The following is a 21,376-nucleotide window of genomic DNA, read 5'->3' as shown; positions in this document are numbered from 1 at the left end:
CATAGACTAGGGACCGTGTCACACCGGAGATACCCCCCACCATAGACTAGGGACCGTGTCACACCGGAGATACCCCCACCATAGACTAGGGACCGCGTCACACTGGAGATACTTCCACATTATGGTCTGAACCTATTGGTGTCATTCTTTGGCTCCAATTGAGGAAAGGCCTGTGTGCTTCTGTAGCCGCCCCACCAAGGCAGTGATGTGATTGGGAAACTTCCTACATTTGACACACTTTTCTTCCCGAGACATTTGCCGGCGGGGTTCCTGGTTAAATCATGCCGTATAAAAGGAGGAGAAATTGCTGATTTTATCCCAGTGGAAAAGGCCGACACATCTCCGATCAGATCACTGCCTTGCAAATGAAGAAGCGAAAGCTAAACGTTCCCATGGTGCCCCGGGTGGGATCAACCTGCAAATGTACATCTCAGGTGACGGCCCAGCTCCTCTCCAGCAAAGCAATCAATTATTCCAGAAACGCAGAGATCCCTTTACAGGAGGAATATCATTTTGCATCTCTGTGTTCCTGTAATAATTGATTGTACATGAAAAGGTTGGCTTCAAATCCTCCTATTAGCGGCTCAAAACAGGAAGGGGAGTACTATATACCAGGGATATGCAATTAGTGGACCTCCAGCTGTTGCATAACTACAAGTCCCATGAGGCATAGCAAGACTGACAGCCACACGCATGACACCCAGAGGCATGATGGGACTTGTAGTTTTGCAACCCCTGGCCTAATAGTCTGTGCAGCTCATAGCTGTGGGAGGGGACCTGCAGGACCCACCCACTACAGGAGGGAGCAGACAAGACCCATCACCCTACACAAAGAGAGAGAGAGAGAGAGAGAGAGAGAGAGAGAGAGAGAGAGAGCAGAGTTGTGGGAGGAGCTCAACAGGCGGGAGCAGAGACAAGACCAGTCCCCCCTGCCCAAAGAGATAGAGCAGGTTCCGCCCACTTTAGAAAGCTACAGGAGGGGGGCCGAGCCCAGACTAGTCCCCTTGCACAAGGAGAGAGCAGAGCTGTGGGAGGGGCTCAGCAGACTCCACCCGTTACAGAAAACGACAGGAGGAGACAGAACCAGACCAGTCACTCTGCACAAGGAGAGAGAGCAGAGCTGTGGGAGGAGCTCAGCAGGCTCCACCCACTATAGAAAACTACAGGAGGGGGCAGACATGACCAGTCCCCCTGCACAAGGAGAGAGAGAGCAGAGCTGTTGGGAGGAGCTCAGCAGGCTCCACCTACTACAGAAAACTACAGGAGGGGGCGGAGACAAGACCAGTCTTCTACAGTTGTTACCAGAACAGGAATAAAGGGCAAATCATCAAATGGGGACACCTATTCCAGAAACAACTGTCTCCTGCGCTGGGCTGCATTAAAAAATAGCCACAGTTCTGTTTCGTTTACATCCAGCGGTTTAGGTCTTCATCATCCTGGCCGCACATTACAACCACAGACTTCTGTGGAACCCTCTCCGGCCTGGGCACACCGCCACATAGAAGTCTATAGGACACTAATACACATGTGCAGCCATGACAGTGTAGGTGCCGCTGGATGTAAACAAACTGCAGCTGTTGGATTGAGATAAGTATACATGTGTGGGGGAGGAGGGGGGGTTAGGTCAGAGGGGGCGGCAAAAGGATGAATGAACTTATCCTTTAAGCAATCAATAGACAAAGAGTACAAGTGCAGCATAAGATAAAGACATCTGCAGGTAAATGTGGACACCATGCTGAAAAAATAAAATAATCAATGATATGTTTATTATAGATAATCATAATTTATAGTTCAGTTTGCAACAGGAAATATTTGTATAAAAAAAAAAAAAAGAAGAACGTAAACAAAGATGACCCCCCCCCCCCCCCCCCCCCCAAGTACTGCATTAAAGCTTCTGCTGGAATTTGGTCATGTGCAGTGCGATGGATCCGGCAATGTCGCGGTTGTTCTTGTTCTGTCCATAATAATCCACAAAGGAACCGTCCGGGGCCAGAAGATACATCACAATGGTGTGGTCAACCTGGGGGGGGGGGGGGGGGCAGAAAACATGTGGTTATGGTTGGGGGTAGAGATCGCATGTACAAAGCGATGTGACCTGAAATCAACTACATCATAGCTCCTGATCGCCGCCCGCCATGGGGGACAGAGACCGCCGCCCGCCATGGGGGACAGAGACCGCCGCCCGCCATGGGGGACAGAGACCGCCGCCCGCCATGGGGGACAGAGACCGCCGCCCGCCATGGGGGACAGAGATCAGCAGCCAGAGCACGGCATGCCAACCAAGCAGTGATCAGCAGGATAGGAATTTATCTTCACACTCACTATGTAATCGCTGTCCTCGTCTTTGGGCCCCGGGCTGAAGTACACTCTGTACGCCTTCGCCACCTGAGAAATCTGCTCCGACGTCCCCGTCAGCCCGATCAGTTTGGGGGAAAATTCTGAAGAGGCAACAAAAAAATTTTAGGAGATGAAACAAGTTCCTGACAGCCACCTTTCTGGGTTTTTAGCAAAGGATGACGGCGGGCGGAGCCATTGCTGATGCCAACACTAGCCAAGCTTGCCATGAACATGACTCCGGCTTAGGAAAGGGTCACTTTGAAGTGCCATGTGTACTAGGTCCATGCAGGGTAAAGGGAAAGGTTCACACTCCCTCCTTGCTGGAGAGGAAGCTGTACCTGAGGACCTGCAGTGCAAGGATCTCCCTGCTTCTAAGCCTGGCAATCTCTGTAGATTTGGAGATGTCACTACTGTGCTGCCCACTGTTCTCTTCGCAGGAGAGGAATCTGTACCTGAGAACACGTAGTGCAGAGATCTCCTTGCTTTCATATCCTGGTAATATCTGTCACTATTGTGCTGCTCATTGTTCTCCTTGCTGCAGAGGAAGCTGTACCTGAGGACCTGCAGTGCAAGAAACTCTCTAATCCCAAGCCTAGTAGTCTCAGGAGATTTGGTGATGTCACTACTGTTGTCTTTGCTGGAGAGGAAGCTGTACCTGAGAACCTGTAGTGCAGAGACCTCCTTGCTTTCAAGCCTGGTAATCTCCAGAGATTAGTCAGTGTCACTATTGTGCTGCTCACTCGTTTCCTTGCTAAAGATGAAGCTGTATCTGAGGACCTAGAGAGGGCAAGGATCTCCCTTCTAAGCCGGCAATCTCCAGAGATTTGTAATGAGATTCAGTAACATCACTACTGTGCTGTTCACTTTGCTGCAGAGGAAACTGTACCTGAGAACCCGCAGTGCAAGTATCTCCCTGCTTCCAAGCCTGGTAGTCTCAGATTTGGTGAGGTCACTACTGGTGTTGCTCACTCTTCTTGCTGGACTGGAAGCTGTATCCAAGGACAAACAGTGCAAGGATTACTTCCAAGCCCGGTAATCTCTGGTCACTTCTGTGCTGCTCACTGTTCTCCTTCCTGGAGATGAAGCTGTACCCGAGGACCTGCAGTGCAAGGATCTCCCTGCTTCCAAGCAGCCTGGTAGTCTCAAGAGATTAGGCAGTGTCACTCACTGTTCTCCTCGCTGGAGAGGAAGCTGTATCTGAAGACCTGCAGTGCAAGAATCTCCCTGTTTTTTCTTCACTCATTCTGTGCTCAAAGTTTTCCTTGCTGGAGGCTCTGACATGAGGAAGCAAAGCCCTGCCTCTAACAAGATGGGCCATCTCCACACAATACTGAACAAACCATAGTAAATCAGTAATGGGGAAAGATCAGCTCAAAGGAAACCATGGGTAATACGGGTTACCTTTTTTTTCCCCCAGGCACAGTTTCCACAGTACAGGTCCTCTTTAAAGAGTCTATTTACCTTCCCTTTATGGGTAAAGGAAAGGCTCACTTTAGGCCAGGTGTTTGTGCCACTCAGGGCTACAGCACATTGAATAGGTATGTAGCTCCGCACACAAGTGAGGATCAATTCTGGGTTTGGGAGACACCAGTCTAGATAGATAGCGAGAATAGATAGATAGATAGCGAGAATAGATAGATAGATAGATGAAACAGACTCCATTCAGTTGGTGGGGCACATGGATTCAACGCCCCAGCTTCACAAGCCATAAGCAAGTGTCTGTAGAAGAAGTTGTTACCTTTAATATAATTGGCTACGGCCTCGGGGTTATCCCTGTCAGGATCAATAGTGATAAATAGAGGAGTGAGATTGGGAACGCCCTTCATGGCATCTGGAAGAGAGAAATCCAACACTTTATAAAGCCAGACACCGAGCATCATTACCCTGAGCTACCCGTTCCATCGACCAATCCCAAACCCGACCAGAGGAGAACCCCAACCGAAAACCGATCAGCTTTACACAGAATGGAGGAGGATTACAACCTTAGTCAGGTTTTTTCCTGCAACTATTCTGTGTCCCCACTGGAGACATTTCACCCTACTTCCTGTTCCGGTGATAGAAAAAGAAGTGTACGGAAATACTACCACCGCTTACCGTATATACTCGAGTATAAGCCGAGTTTTTCAGCACATTTTTTTGTGCTGAAAATGCCCCCCTCGGCTTATACTCGAGTCAAGCACTTTTCTGGTGCAAAGAATGACATTTTCCAAACCGACTTTGGGGCCCCGTATCTTGGGACCACTTGGTGCTAGGAACCCTAGCTTTGATATGTTGTAGTGCTAGTTCCACTGGGTTTGCACACCAAATATGGGGTCCCTAGCACTAAGTGGCCCTGATATACAGGGCCCCAAAGTCGGTCAACTGTGTCCATCAGCAGAAATGTCATTTCAGGACCCTTTGTGTCCAGAGACCCCAAATTTTGGCTGCAGCTAGGGGGGCATCTAGGAACCCTTAACTACCGAGTTTGAAGTTCAGGGGACCTATGGCTGCAAATGGGCACAGTGAGGCTGCAAATGGGCACAGTGAGGCTGCAAATGGGCATTGTTGACCCTCTTTTCCACTTACAGTAGCTGCGCATTTCTAACCCTAGGCTTATACTCGAGTCAATAAGTTTTCCCATTTTTAGTGCTAACATTAGGTGCCTCGGCTTATACTCGAGTATATACGGTATGTACTCGCCATCGATACCCACTTGTACACTTCACTGAAAAGTGAGAGACCACCAAATACCTCATCTACCTTTCACGGTACCTGCCTGACCCTATACTATACCTACCTGTACCCCACCTACCTTCCCCCATACCATCTGCCATCCCATAACTACTTGTAACCCCCCCCCCCCCTCAAGGTATTCCACTTACGTTCTTCCAACCCTTTCATTGTACCTCTCCACCCCACACTTCTGTACCTACCTGTTCCACCAGATACCCCATTGTACCTTCTCTGATTCCACCCCTCCACTGTACCTTCCCGTACACTCCAGATACCCCACCCCCATCTCATGCCTACTTTTATCTCCCCCCAGCTAACCCAACTACCCACTTCCAACCCAACCCTTTCACTGTAGCTCTCTACAATTTTCCACCCACTACCACCACCTTTACAATACCTACCAATATACCACAAATGCACCAACTACCAACCCTTGTCACTGTACTTATCTACCTGGCATCTGAACCTACCTGTACCTCCCCAAAAAAACCCATCTACCTTCTCCCATTCCACTCTTTCACTGTAACCTTCATTTGTACATACCTGTACCCTCCAGATACCCCACATATCATCTTCCATACTACCATGCCTACTTATATTCCCCCCCAGCTAACTCACCTACTTCCAACCCAACCTCTCTATACTTTTTCCACCCACTACCACCACCTTTACAATACCTAACAATACACTCCAGATGCACCAACTACCAACTTAACCCTTTCACTGTACTTACCTACTTGGCATCTGGACCCCCTAAATACCCCACCTACCTTCCGACCCTCTCACTGTACCATGTACCTACCAGATAACCTACTCCCATCCCAACTCTTGACTGAAGAGATCTACCCCCCCAACTGTACTGACCTGTACCCCCCCAGATACACCATCTACCATTCCACGATTCCCATCTACCCACCAGATATTTCACCTACCTTCTCTTATCCTACCTCTCCTGCGTACCCATCTACCACTCTTCTATACTTACTTGTATCCACCAGATACCCCACCTACCTTCTTACACCTACACTGTACCCATCTATACTCCTTATTGCACCTACCTGTAGACCAAAAAAATACCACCTACCATGTCCCATCCCTCCTCTCCATGGTACCCATCTATCCTCTTCTGTACCTAACTGTATCTTCGAGATAAGTTCCCCTACCCTCTCCCCCATCCCTACACTGTGCCCATCTAACCTGTATCCACCAGAGACCTCACCTACCTTCGCCCATCCCACCTCCCGTGTACCCATCTACACCTCCATCTGTACCTACCTGTATCCACCCAGATACCCCATCTAAATTCCCCTATCCCACTGCTCTACTATGCCCATCTACTCCCAGATATTTCACCTACCTTCTCCCATTCCACCTCTCCTGTGTACCCATCTATCCCTCTTCTGTACCTACCTGTATCCATTAGACACTCCACCTACTGTCTCACGTCCACACTGTACCCTTCTATATTCCTTACTGTACCAACCTGTACCCTTCGTTACACCACCTACCTTCTCCCATTCCACTTCTCCATTATACACATCTACACCCTTCTGTAGCTACCTGTATACTACCAGATATCACCCCCTACCCTCTCTCCCCCACCCCATACCTCCACTGTACCCAACTATCCTCCTACTGTACCTACCTGTACCCCTCGATACACCACCTACCTTCTTCCATCCCACCTCTCCACTGCACCCATCAACCCCCCTTCTGTAACTATCAGATTCCCCAATCTATGCCTTCACCCCCCCACCCTATCTGCACCCAGCAGATAACCCCACCGACACATTTTAAAGCCCCCCCTCCCCGCCAAACCTCCCATCTAGAAGGTGTTCAGTGTTATCACGCCAACAATTTAGACATCCGTCACATATTACCGATTTCATCCACCACCTCGATCATCTTCTCGATCTCCTCCGGACAGATGTCGGGACAATGGGTGAAGCCGAAGTACAGCAGGACCCACTGACCCAGGAAATGCTGGTCGGTCTTCGGTAAACCGGTGTGATCAATTAAAGAGAACGGTCCGCCCAGTAATGGCTTCCCCATAGACCTGGTCCTCTCCTTCTCGATCTCTGAAATGGAGAGGGAGTGGGGGCGGAAATTAGTCCAGGAAAGTCATTCATACACACCATATATACTATAAACATTAAAACTGCTAACACCTCCCACTTCTTGTATAAACCAGTCAAATAATTACCATAGAGGCGGCTATTTCACCCCAGATAGGAGAGCGCCCCCTATCATCTATGGATGGGGATTACATTGAACAGAACTTACTCTCCTCTTTCTCTTTCTTCAAATATTTCATTCCCGCCAAGACCACTCCACCCAAAGCCACCGTGATCGCTAGAGACTTCCAGGTGACCGGCTACTGGCACAGAAAAAGGGAAATGTCACAAAGAGCAAAACAAGTCACATTGCCCGAAAAACTCTGAGCAGCAACACCACAATGTGTTTAAAGATTAGAGACGGGAGCGCGGCAGGGTTGGTTGGGAGGACAGACGGGAGCGTGGGGGGGCGGAGGGATGGAGGACAGGCGGGAGCGCGGCGGAAGGGGGGGGGGGGGAGGAGGACAGGCGGGAGCGCGGCGGAAGGGGGGGGCAGGCGGGAGCGCGGCGGAAGGGGGGGGGGAGGAGGACAGGCGGGAGCGCGGCGGAAGGGGGGGAGGAGGAGGACAGGCGGGAGCGCGGCGGAAGGGGGGGGGGGGGGAGGAGGACAGGCGGGAGCGCGGCGGAAGGGGGGAGGGCAGGCGGGAGCGCGGCGGAAGGGGGGAGGACAGGCGGGAGCGCGGCGGAAGGGGGGAGGACAGGCGGGAGCGCGGCGGAAGGGGGGAGGACAGGCGGGAGCGCGGCGGAAGGGGGGAGGACAGGCGGGAGCGCGGCGGAAGGGAGGAGGACAGGCGGGAGCGCAGCGGAAGGGGGGAGGACAGGCGGGAGCGCGGCGGAAGGGAGGAGGAGGACAGGCGGGAGCGCGGCGGAAGGGAGGAGGAGGACAGAGGGGAGCGCGGCGGAAGGGAGGAGGAGGACAGAGGGGAGCGCGGCGGGAGGAGGACAGACGGGAGACAGATATCGATACATTTGTTGCATTCAGAGATCAGACAGAACATTGCCGGCAGTGTGAAGTGCAGACAGACTTACCCCAAATTTGGAGGGTTCCCCTCCATGTCTAGGCGGGGGAGGGGGGAGAGTGCTCAGCAGACGGGGGTTCCCAGGGGGTTTCGGCCAGGTTTTCAGGTGGTTGGTGGAGATCTGGAGAGAGAACAGATAACGCGTTCATCAGCAATACATTCAATACAGGGAGATCACATCTCCACTAACCACACGAGAGGAACCGAAGTCCTTCCACATGTGGGGGTCACAGGGTGGGGGGGGGGGGGGAGTATAAAAGAAGGTCACCCTGGGATGCCCCGCACCATTACTGACACTGGTAAAGACTGGAAGCTTAAAGTACAACATGGGGTGTGGGGGGTGGGGGGGGTATTGCTGTCTGTGGTTCACCCGTCATTCCATGGGGTCACTGGTACAATTTTAAAAGAAATCCAAAATGTAATGGTTGTTCCCAGAATAGGAAGTCAGAGGAAATCCTCAGACAGTGTGAATACTGTAGAAGAAGTTGGTATTGTGAATGTCAGTACATTGGAGGAAAAGAATATGGATATAGGTAGGAGGTATGTAGGTACAGTGGAGGAGGTAGGTACATTGGGGGGGGGGGGTCTCCAACACTCCAGCAGAGGGTACTGTGGGGCAGGTAGGTGGGTAAGTACAGGGGGGGGGTGGGAGGCATTAGGGGTCTCTCTTCCTCCAGCAGAGGACACTGTTGGGGGTAAGTAGGTGGGTATAGGGGGGGGGGGGTCTCACTCCCCAGTGGGGTACATGTAGGTAGGTTGTGTACCCCTCCAATAAATCACAGGTAGGTGGTCTCACCCTCCAGCAGGGTACAGGGCGGTAGGTACTATGGGGGTAGGTATGGTAGAGGAGGAAGGTTGCCTCACTCTCTAGCAGGGTACAGTAGAGGAGGTAGGTACTATGGAATGGGGGGGGGAGGTAGGTAGAGTAGAGTAGGTAGGTGGTCTCACTCTCCAGCAGGGTACAGGGCGGTAGGTACTATGGGGGTAGGTAGGTACAGTAGAGGAGGTAGGTACTATGAGGGTAGGTATGGTAGAGGAGGAAGGTTGCCTCACTCTCTAGCAGGGTACAGTAGAGGAGGTAGGTACTATGGAATGGGGGGGGAGGTAGGTAGAGTAGAGTAGGTAGGTGGTCTCACTCTCCAGCAGCACACAGCTCCTCCCCCCGCTCCCCAGGCTCGGAGCACCACTGACAGCCGGGCCGCCATCTTCACTTTGCCCTCCACACCCGCACATGGATGGCACTTCCGGTGTGCAGCACCTTCCTCCCTCCGCCGGGAACAAGGACCCCGGCTCTATGGTTCCGCCCCTCCTCCCTCCATGTGACCAGCAGAGAGGAGACTCCACCACACACAGCTGACTGCAGTATTACCCCCCCTGAGCTCAGCTCCTCTCAGTACTGCTGACTACATGTGACCACCAATCACCTCCACACATCCCCCAACAGACAGACATTGCTTGGCAGCTGAGCTTGCACTTCTTTGTTTTATTGTCCAAAGATCCCTACCATGGCACCTATCATTCCTGATAGGATGGGAGTGAGGAGATCCTCACCAATGTCTGTCCAGTGACCCCTCCCCCCCCCCCAATGTCATGTGACCGCTTCCTGCTGTCAATGGTTGTTAAAGGGGAACTCCACTCTCATAACAATTAGAAAATACGAATACAGGGTATACAATTGTTACACGAGTCAGATTATAATTGAATGTTATTACAAATTCTCTTTCCTTTTCACTCTGCAGCCGCGGTCATCTTCTGTACAATGCAATATGGCTGCCTGGAGGGCGGTGGTCTGTACACAAATCCTATACAGACCCCGCCCCCAGAAATGTCATTTCCTGCTTGTGTGATTGGCTGACTGATTTTCCCAGAAGTCTGCACTGAGAAGCCAGGGCTAGTTTAAAAGGGAATGGCATTGGGTGTGGTATGGGTTCCCTGGTCTGTACACCCGCTGTGCCCATTATGAGGGGTTCTCACCATCCCTGTGCTGAGTTCCCGGGTCTGTACACCCGCTGTGCCCATTATGAGGGGTTCTCACCATCCCTGTGCTGAGTTCCCTGGTCTGTACACCCGCTGTGCCCATTATGAGGGGTTCTCACCATCCCTGTGCTGAGTTCCCTGGTCTGTACACCCGCTTTGCCCATTATGAGGGGTTCTCACCATCCCTGTGCTGAGTTCCCGGGTCTGTACCCCCGCTGTGCCCATTATGAGGGGTTCTCACCATCCCTGTGCTGAGGTCCCGGGTCTGTACACCCGCTGTGCCCATTATGAGGGGTTCTCACCATCCCTGTGCTGAGTTCCCGGGTCTGTACACCCGCTGTGCCCATTATGAGGGGTTAATTTTGTTTATTGAAAATCTTACAAACAACTTATATACAATAAAACCATAATAAATAAATAAAACATATTTACAAAATAATTGAATATGATTATACAAAACAAGAACATAATAAATGGTACAAACCAAATTGCGCACAACACAATCCCTACGGGAGAGCCAGACTAAGGAACATCACCGTCACCATGCATGGAGCCTTTTATCAAAAATATATTTGATCTGAAAATCTAGGGGAGTGAATCAAGAATACAAAGAAAAGCCGCACATCCCGAGATCAACAGGCAGCAGCTACAGAGTCCTGATATTCCTCCACACCCTTATCCAGGCCTCCTGCTGCCACCTGCCTTTCTCAAGACCCCGAATCTTCCCAACCTCACCCAGAATGTCCTGCACCACCACTTCCACAGGGAGGATTTTACTCCGTAAGGATACCTGACACCGGGCACTCCACGTGAAATAACGGACTACTAGACTAACTAAAAAAAGTGTTTCCAAATCATAATCCCGACAAGTCTGGAATGCCCCATACACCCACTCTGCATAACTCATATGGGGGAGATAGGGTATACTCAGAGCCCTCCCAACCCTCTTGTACACCTCTATATTAAAACGGCATTGAAGTAGAAAGTGATCCATGGACTCCACCACTCCTCCACACTCCACTCTCGGGCAGCCCCGATCACTCATGGAAAGAAACTTCAAGTTGCCCTTCACATATAGTTTTCCATGAAAGGCAAGCCAAGCCTGATCCCTAAACTTCATTGGGATTCTCTCCAAATTAATCAATCGCAAACCCACCCCCAGAACCAGGCTTGGGAAATCCCTCAAGGCCAGGGCCGGACTGGCCTACCGGGATACCGGGACATTTCCCAGTAGGCTGCCTGCCCTGGGGCCGCTTTGGATCTATGGCTATGCTGTGGCTGCAACGCACCGCTCCCCTCCCTCCTTCTCACGCACAGCGGGAGACTGCTTTGTCACGGTGCTGTGAAATGTTCGGCCGTGCTTTGACAAAAGTCCCGCCCTCCTCATAGACCAGCTCGTGTGATAGGCGCAGTGTTCTGTCTATAGATGCAGTGTTCTGTCTATCACACAAGCTGGTCTAAGAGGAGGGCAGGACTTTTGTCAAAGCACGGCCGAACATGATTTCACACTCAGCTCCGTGACACAGTGGGAGATGCCCGCTGTGCATAATCCACGCACTAAGGCTACAACGATGGTGAGGCTGTAATGAGGGCACACTAAGGCTGCAATGATGGGCACAGTGAGGCTGCAATGATGGGCACAGTAAGTCAGCAATGAGGGCATGGTGAGGCTGCAATGAGGGCACAGTAAGGCGGCAATGATGGGCACGGTGACGCTGCAATTATGGGCACGGTGAGGCTGCAATGATGGGCACAGTAAGGCTGCAATGAGGGCATGGTAAGGGGGCAATGATGGACACAGTAAGGCTGCCATGAGGGCATGGTAAGGTGGCAAAGATGGGCACAGTGTGGCTGCAATGAGGGAATGGTGAGGCTGCAATGATGGGCACAGTGACGCTGCAATGATGGGCACGGTAAGGCTGCAATGATGGGCACAGTAAGGCTGCAATGAGGGCATGGTAAAGTGGCAGTGATGGACACAGTAAGGCTGCCATGAGGGCATGGTGAGGCTGCAATGAGGGCACAGTAAGGTGGCAATGATGGGCACAGTAAGGCTGCAATGAGGGCACGGTAAGGCAGCAATGATGGGCACAGTAAGGCTGCAATGAGGGCACAGTAAGGCTGCAATGAGGGCATGGTAAGGCAGCAATGAGGGCATGGTGAGGCTGCAATGATGGGCACGGTGAGGCTGCAATGATGGGCACAGTAAGGCGGCAATGATGGGCATGTGAGGCTGCAATGATGGGCACAGTAAGGCTGCAATGATGGGCACAGTAAGGCTGCAATGAGGGCATGGTAAGGCAGCAATGATGGGCACAGTAAGGCTGCAATGAGGGCATGGTAAGGCAGCAATGATGGGCACAGTAAGGCTGCAATGAGGGCACAGTAAGATGGCAATGATGGGCACAGTAAGGCTGCAATGAGGGCATGGTGATGCTGCAATGAGGGCACAGTAAGGCGGCAATGATGGGCACAGTAAGGCGGCAATGATGGGCATGGTGGGGCTGCTATGATGGGCATGTGAGGCTGCAATGATGGGCACAGTAAGGTTGCAATGAGGGCACGGTAAGGCAGCAATGATGGGCACAGTAAGGCTGCAATGAGGGCACAGTAAGGCGGCAATGATGGGCACAGTAAGGCGGCAATGAAGGCACGGTGAGGCTGCAATGAGGGCACAGTAAGGCTGCAATGAGGGCACAGTAAGGCGGCAATGATGGCCACAGCAAGGCTGCAATGAGGGCACAGTAAGACAGCAATGATGGGCATAGTAAGGCTGCAACGATGGTGAGGCTGCAATGATGGGCACGGTAAGGTGGCAATGATGGGCACGGTGAGGTGGCAATGATGGGCATGGTGAGGCGGCAAAGATGGGCATGTGAGGCTACAATGATGGGCACGGTGAGGCTGCAATGATGGGCACGCTGAGGCTGCAATGATGGGAACAGTGAGGCTGCATGGACTGGCACAGAGGCTGCATTGATGGGCACAGTGAGGCTGCATTTGATGGGCACTGGTGAGGCTACATAGATCTCTTGCATCATGTCTGCAGTCTCTGACCATCTCCTGTATCATGCCTACATTCTCTTAACATCTTTAGTATCATGTCCTCAGTCTCTAACCATCTCCTGTAATATACCTGCAGCCTCTGACATCTAGACCTCTCCTATACCATGCTGCCCACAGGCTCTGACCATCTCCTGTAATATGTCCACAGCCTCTGACCATCTCCTGTACTATGCCTGCAGCCTCTGACCATCTCCTGTACTATGCCTGCAGCCTCTGACCATCTCCTGTAATATGTCCACAGCCTCTGACCATCTCCTGTACTATGCCTGCAGCCTCTGACCATCTCCTGTACTATGCCACAGCCTCGGACCATCTCTTGTCTTATATCATGTCTGCAGTCTGTGAGGGAGTCTGGAGAGGAGTCAAGAGTGGGAGCGCCGCCGCGATGGGGATCTTGGGAGAAGTCAGACTTGTGTGGACTGTGGAGAGGAAACTATAGGAAAACCAGAGCCACCAAGCTGGAGCTGACTGACTGATCCCTGCACGGTGCACCTGGGAGGAGGTCAGTGACATCGCCGCCAGGCAAGTCTGGGGGGGGGGGGTCACTGACAGACACATCATCAGCATAAGCCACAACCTTCAAAGGAGGCTCACCAGGGAAGCCCAAAGGTACCCCACACAAAGGTCCACTCTCTAGCCTTCTAATGAAGGGATCGATTGCAAACACATATAGCAGAGGACTCAATGGACACCCCTGACGCACACCCGAGCCAACCGCAAAGGGCTGCCCGACCCAACCATTAACCGGAGGAAAGCTTTCAGCCCATTTGTACAAAATCTTGAGCCAATCAATGAAACCCCCCTCCAGGCCTTATTTGCCAAGAAGAAGCCATAAGTACTCATGATTAGCCGCTTGCCGCCCACGGAGACACCGATCGCCACCGAGGGGGGTGAACAGCCATTGGGCATGGCTGTTTACCACGTGATCGGTCATGATGAGGTCACGGCCGATCACAGATAGTACCGCCCCACTTTGCACGGCGCGCTGCGCATGCACGTCGGTGGCGGCGTGTTCCCGGGAACACTGCTCGTCGCGACGCTGGTAAACGGCCATTGGCCGGCGGCTGTTTACCACGTGATCGGCTGTGATCCTTTCACAGTGTGATATTACTATAGGGGGCTCCCAAATTGTGGTATTATACTTAATCAAGTTATCATTTGGTTTAGTATAGTCAATAAGCGCACAGGAGATAGGACAGTGCTCTGACCATAATTGATCACTGATGGGCCGCGCCCCAGAGACCTTCACTACAAGATTCTTTAATATGGTTATGTCATGTAATATGCTTATATTTGCCATTTTTATTATTACAAATATCTCAGTCCTTTTGTAATGATTTTTGTTTATAATGACTTGTGCGATCTAATTGTATTTTGGATACCACTTTTGTATGACTAGTGTATTAGATACTCTTGTGAGTTTTTTTTTTCTTTTCTCTTTGTTTGTGATTGTTTTGTGTTTGTTGGTTTGTTTCGAACCTAAAACCAATAAAAATATCTCTAAAAAAAAAAAAAATAGGACAGTGCTCATAGTGAGGTAGATTCACTCTGACGGATATCCTATTTGCTTTGCTATACCATTTATACGTTACTTCAGACATTTTATACCTGTATTATATTCTTGTAATATAAAGTTAAAGGGGTTGTAAAGGTAAACGTTTTTTCACCTTAATGCATTCTATGCATTAAGGTGAAAAAACATCCGACAATACCGCCGCCCCCAGCCCCCCCCCCACCGTTTTACTTACCTGACCCCTCGAAAGTCCCACGGTCGCTCCCGTCAGCCTCTTCGCCGCTCAGCCTGGCCGCTGATTGGCTAGAGTGGATGGATTGAAAGCAGCGCAGCCATTGGCTCGCGCTGCTATCAATCACATCCAATGACGCGGCGCGCCGGGGGCCGGGGCCGAGTCATACAGTGAGCGGCTATAGCCGCCGGCTGCATCACGGGAGCGCGCCCGCAAGAACTAACCACCATGCGAGGGAGCTCGCATTAAGGTGTTGAGTCCTTGCAGGGAGGAGCTGAAACAGCCGCCGAGGGACCCCAGAAGAGCAGGTTCGGGGCCACTCTGTGCAAAATGAGCTGCACAGTGAAGGTAAGTATAACATGTTTGTTATTTAAAAAAAAAAATACCTTTACAACACCTTTAAGTTGACTGTCAGATTATGTTGGTCTGATGGTACAACTATTGTAATACATCCCTTTAAAGTAATTACAGTAAGATTTACTTAAGTATAACTGTGTGGGTGTTATTTTCTTTGTATCCTCAAGCAAGTGAAGATCAAGGTAAAGACAAACAGGTGTACTATATTGTGCACTGTGAATTTGTTTTAAGGTTTTTTTGGTTATTGCACACTATTACACATGATGGAACCCGAAGTGTCAGAGGTAGGGGTAGCTCCAAGGGTCTGGGATGGCCAGTGGGAAAACGAACAAATTAGCAGCTCCTACAGGGGTAGTGCGCTACATGTGTAAAAAAAATGTGCTTTCATTTTTTTCCACATTTTCCAAAAACTTCTGGAAAAAAATGAACTGTTCAAAAGACTCATTATGCCTCATAGATTATACGTTGGGGTGTTTACTTTCCAAAATAGGGTCATTTTGTGGGCAATTCCATTGTCCTGGTGCTCCAGGGCCTTCAAAAGTGTAATAGGTGGTTGAGAAATGAAGATGTGTCATTTATGCTTGTAGAACGCCTGAAGGTGCTACTTCAATGTTGGTCCTCTGTATGTGGCCAGGCTGTGTAAAAGTCTCACACATGTGGTATTGCCATACTTGGGAGGAGAAGCAGAATGTATTTTGGGGTGTAATTTGTGGTAAATATATGCTGTGTGTGAGAAATAACCTGATAATATGACAATTTTGTAAAAAAAAAAAAAAAAAATCTTCATTTTGCAAAGAATTGTGGGAAAAAATTACAACTTAAAAAAACTCACAATGCTACTTACTTAATACCTTGGAATGTCTGCTTTCTAAAAAGGGGTCGTTTGGGGGGTATTTGTACTTTCCTGACTTGTTAGTGCCGATTCACACAGGGGCAACACGACTTCAGCGTGACTTTGCAAGGCGACTTCAACGCGACTGCCAGGTGAATGGGTAGGGGTACGATATACCCCATACTCATTCACATAGGGTGGGGGGCCAGGATCCGGGGACCCCCTTATTAAAGGGGGCTCCCGGATTCTGATAAGCCCCCTGCCCGCAGACCCCGACAACCAACGGCCAGGGTTGTCGTGAAGAGGCCCTTGTCCTCATCAACATGGGGACAAGGTGCTTTGGGGTGGGGGGGCCGCAGGGCACCCCCCTTCCCCAGAGCACCCACCCCCCCCATGTTGAGGGCATGTGGCCTGGTATGGTTCAGGAGGGGAGCTGCTCGCTTGTCCCCACCCCTTTCCCTGACCGGCCGGGCTGCGTGCTCGGATAAGGGTCTGGTATGGATTTTGGGGGGACCTCCGCGCCGTTTTTTCTGCGTAGGGGGTTCCCCTTAAAATCCATACCAGGCTCCCGGAGGGGGAACCCATGCCAGTTTTTTATTTAAAATTTGGCATGGAGTTCCCCCTCATAATCTTCTTTTTCCTGCTTCACTATAGATGAGGATCCGACTTGGAGGCGACCTCTATTGAATTCTATGGGCACAGGTCGCCTAGAAGTCACCTTGAAGTAGTACAGGAACCTTTTCTGAAGTCGGAGCGACTTCAGTAGAGTACATTAAGACGGCTCTCATTGACTATAATGCAATTTCCAATGTCAAGCGAATTGGGATGACTTGAGGGCTGACAAGTCAGATCCCAAGTCGTTGTAGTGTGAACCGGCTTCAGAAAAGGTTCCTGTACTACTTCAAGGCGACTTCTAGGCGACCTGTACCCATAGAATTCAATAGAAGTCGCCTCCAAGTCGGATCTCCATCTATAGTGAAGCGACTTTACAGGAAAAAGAAAATAATTTACCCAGAAAGAGAACAGGAACAACAACTATGTCGCAAGAGCTGATTAGCTCTGATTGGCCACAGGCAAAGCTGCCTGTCCTGGGGGGCGACTTGAAGTCGTGTTGAAGTCGCCTTGCAAAGTCGCACTGAAGTCGTGTTGCCCCGGTGTAAATTGCAACTTAGTGTCTTAAGAAATGAGATGCACCTGATGTACTGAAGGCCTGATCAGATGTGATCAATTTTCAGTGATTGGCACCATAGTTTCACAAAGACCAAATAATATACACTAATTTGGGTTATTTTTACCAAAGCTATGTAGCCAAATAAATTTTGGCCAAAATTTATGAAGAAAAAATACCAATTTGCAAAATTTTATGACAGAAACAAAGAAAAATGTGTTATTTTTTCACAAAATTGACAGTCTTTTTTTATCTATAGCACAAAAAATAAAAAACCCCGGTAGTGATTAACCACTTGCCGCCCGCCATATAGCAGAATGACGGCTGCAAAGTGGTTTTGATATCCTGACTGGGCGTCATATGACGTCCGCAGGATATTGAGCCGCTGCGCGCCCCCGGGGGGGGCGCGCATCGCGGCGATCGTTGTTGCAGGGTGTCAGTCTGACACACCGCAACTCCGATCTAGGTAAAGAGTCTCTGACGGAGACTCTTTACCACGTGATCAGCCGTGTCCAATCACGGCTGATCACGATGTAAATAGGAAGAGCCGGTGATTGGCTTTTCCTCACTTGCGTCTGTCAGACGCGAGTAGAGGAGAGCCGATCGGCTGCTCCCTGACAGGGGGGGGGGGGTCTGTGCTGATTATTTATCAGCACAGCCCCCCCTCGGATCCCGCCCAGGACCACCAGGGAAGCCGCCCAGGACCACCGGGGAAGACATCCACACTGGACCACCAGGTATGCCCCTAGACCACCAGGGAAATACTAATCTGTGCCCAGGCAGCTGCCAATCAATGCCCAGGCAGCTGCCAATCAGTACCCACTCACAATGCCTACCACTGCCAGTGCCACCAGGGATGCCTATCAGTGCCACGTATCAGTGCCGCCTATCAGTGCCCAGCAGTGTCGCCTATCAGTGCCACCCATAAGAACTTATCTTTGCAGCCTTTCAGTGCCCATCAGTGCCACCTATCAATGCCCATCAGTGCTGCATATCAGTGCCACCCATCAGTGCCGACTACCAATGCCCATCAGTGCCGCATATCAGTGCCCATCGTCAGTGCCCGCTCATTGGTGCCACCTCATCGGTGGCGCCTTATCAGTGCCCATCAGTGAAAGAGAAAACTTACTTATTTACAAAATTTTTTAACAGAAACAAAAGCAAAACTTTTTTATTTTTTTCAAAATTTTTGGGCCTACAACGCTCCAAGGCCTCCCGGACAGCTAACACCGCTGACAAAGTGCTTCTACCTTGGACTGAGCAGTGCTGGTGGCGGGATAACAAACTGCCGGCAACTGGTGATAATCGCCAGAAGAAAATCTTTGCCAGTATCTTTCTATCGACATTAAGAAGGCTAATGGGGCGCCAATTCCCAATCATCGAAGGATCTTTACCCTTTGACAGAAGGATCACTGCAGATTGCCTCATGGAGGGAGAGAACCCTAATACAAACAGCCATTAAAAACCTCCGCAAGGTAGAGAGCCAGGATCATCTTTGGCTGTCAAACCATCTGGCCTTGGCGTTTTCTTGATGGCTAGTTTATCAATAGCCTGGATTACCTCATCTGCAGTGATTTCATCTGTCAAATTCCTCAAAGGAACATTACTTTCCAGTCCTGGTGTAGAGTCCAAAAAACCCAACATCCTTGTCCGATCAAGGTTCCTTCCTCCCAGGAGATCAGCATAGTATGAAATGACAACCTCCAGGATCTGACCAGAACCGTCTTTAATATGGTTTGGGCCCTGGGCAAACATTTTTTGTGCACCCCCAATGCAATTTTGCTCTTCACCCCAACATCTCAAAAAACAGACACACACATAGAATTATCTAAAAAAAAACTTTGCAGGCCCCCTTCACAGCAGCCCCATGGTGTCCTCAGTTCCCTTTACACATCACAGCGCCCCCATTACATTGCAGACATTTATTTATTTATTTATTTATTTCAGGTACTTATATAGACATTTACACATTATAGTGCCCCTTTACACATCACAGCGCCCCCATTACATTGCAGACATTTACACATTATAGTGCCCCTTTACACATCACAGCACCCCCATTACATTGCAGCCATGGTCACATCCCACATTCACATGTATGCATTTTGGCGGCCCACATTTGTGCAGGCACAGCAGTCCACTCATCTGAATGGGCTGCCATGCCTGCGTTTCCTGCAGAAAAAAAAAGGTGCATGCAGCATTTTCAAATTGCAGTGGCCCTGAAATCCATTCTGCTTTTGCACCATGCGACTTACCTGCAGTTCCCGCACACACAAACGCACTGTGTTTTTTTAAAAGCGTGGCCGAAACATCTAAAAATGCAGTAGGTTTGCCGATGCAGGAACTGCAGGTAAGTCACATGGTGCAAAAGCAGAATGGACAGACAGGACCGTATTTCATTGCTTGATGGGCAAAGGTGTGCGCGGCCTATTACATGATGCATGTACCTTTTTTATTTTTTTGCAGGAAACGCAGGCATGGCAGTCCATTCAAAATAATGGGCTGCTGTGCCTGCGCAAATGTGGGCCGCCAAAACAAATACAACATGTGAACCAGCCAGGCCCAAAATAAGCCCATCAAGCAGTTAAATACAGACAGTAATGCCTTGTGCTGTAAATTATGCTGTGTGCTCTGTAAAAAAAAAATACAGCCACAGCCTTACTCAGCCCGGACTGCAGGTATGGTCAGCATTTTTAAACTTTCTACTATTTTACATATGTCATGGGGAGCGGGAGCCGGGGGAGGAGAAAGAAGACCTACCTTGTCCTCCTGGAAAACTCAGCTCCGATCAATTCTCCACAAACACTCCTAGTTTCACTAGACCAGGCGCCAAGCAGCATTCCACTCCGCGCCGCGGTCTGACTCCTCCTACCGAGGCCTCCGCTCCTCCGTTCAGGTACACTGTGCACTGTGCCCGCTCCTCGATCGAGAAAATGCAGCACTGGCACTGCTGCACTGTGCGCACGCCGCTGATGACAGCGACAGACCGCAGGGCCGCCCACCTCCATTAGTACAGACCCCCCCAGGACAAACCACTCCCCCCTCCATTAGTACAGACCCCCCAGGACAAGCCACCCCCCCTCCATTAGTACAGACCCCCCCCAGGACAAACCACTCCCCCCTCCATTAGTACAGACCCCCCCAGGACAAACCACTCCCCCCTCCATTAGTACAGATCCCCCCCAGGACAAACCACTCCCCCCTCCATTAGTACAGACCCCCCCAGGACAAACCACTCCCCCCTCCATTAGTAAAGATCCCCCCAGGACAAACCACCCCCCTCCATTAGTACAGACCCCCCCAGGACAAACCACTCCCCCCTTCATTAGTACAGAACCCCCCAGGACAAACCACTCCCCCCTTCATTAGTACAGACCCCCCAGGACAAACCACCCCCCATTAGTACAGACCCCCCCAGGACAAACCACCCCCCCTCCAGTACAGACCCCCCAGGACAAACCACTCCCCCCTCCATTAGTACAAACCCCAGGACAATCTACCCCTCCATTAGTACAGACCCCCCAGGACAAACCACCCCCTCCATTAGTACAGACCCCCCAGGACAAACCACCCCCTCCATTAGTACAGACCCCCCAGGACAAACCACCCCCCATTAGTACAGACCCCCAGGACAAACCACCCCCCTCCATTAGTACAGACCCCCCAGGACAAACCACTCCCCCCTCCATTAGTACAGACCCCCCCAGGACAAACCACCCCCCCATTAGTACAGACCCCCCAGGACAAACCACCCCCTCCATTAGTACAGACCCCCCAGGACAAACCACTCCCCCCTCCATTAGTACAGACCCCCCAGGGCAAACCACTCCCCCCTCCATTAGTACAGACCCCCAGGACAAACCACTCCCCCCTCCATTAGTACAGACCCCCCAGGACAAACCACTCCCCCCTCCATTAGTACAGACCCCCCCAGGACAAACCACCCCCCCTCCATTAGTACAGATCCCCCTCCCAGGACAAACCACCCCTCCTCCATTAGTACAGATCCCCCCAGGACAAACCACCCCCCCTCCATTAGTACAGACCCC

General features: G+C 50.8%; 1 protein-coding gene across 1 annotated transcript; it reads right to left on the bottom strand.

Annotated features, from left to right (window-relative positions):
* Window positions 1-1,866: 1,866 nt before the first annotated feature.
* Window positions 1,867-9,474, bottom strand: SCO1 (synthesis of cytochrome C oxidase 1). The gene is made up of 7 exons (XM_073607192.1): window positions 9,319-9,474; window positions 8,193-8,303; window positions 7,333-7,423; window positions 6,930-7,127; window positions 4,076-4,168; window positions 2,323-2,438; window positions 1,867-2,020 (listed from the first exon to the last, which is right to left on the bottom strand). The coding sequence occupies exons 1-7, from the start codon at window positions 9,385-9,387 to the stop codon at window positions 1,886-1,888; spliced, it is 813 nt and encodes a 270-aa protein (XP_073463293.1). The 5' UTR covers window positions 9,388-9,474; the 3' UTR covers window positions 1,867-1,885.
* Between the last annotated feature and the right edge of the window lie 11,902 nt (window positions 9,475-21,376).

This window comes from Aquarana catesbeiana, linkage group LG12 (genome assembly GCF_042186555.1).
Source record: "Aquarana catesbeiana isolate 2022-GZ linkage group LG12, ASM4218655v1, whole genome shotgun sequence".
In the NCBI taxonomy this organism is placed as follows: domain Eukaryota; kingdom Metazoa; phylum Chordata; class Amphibia; order Anura; family Ranidae; genus Aquarana; species Aquarana catesbeiana.
This window is presented reverse-complemented; position numbering and strand designations above follow the sequence as displayed.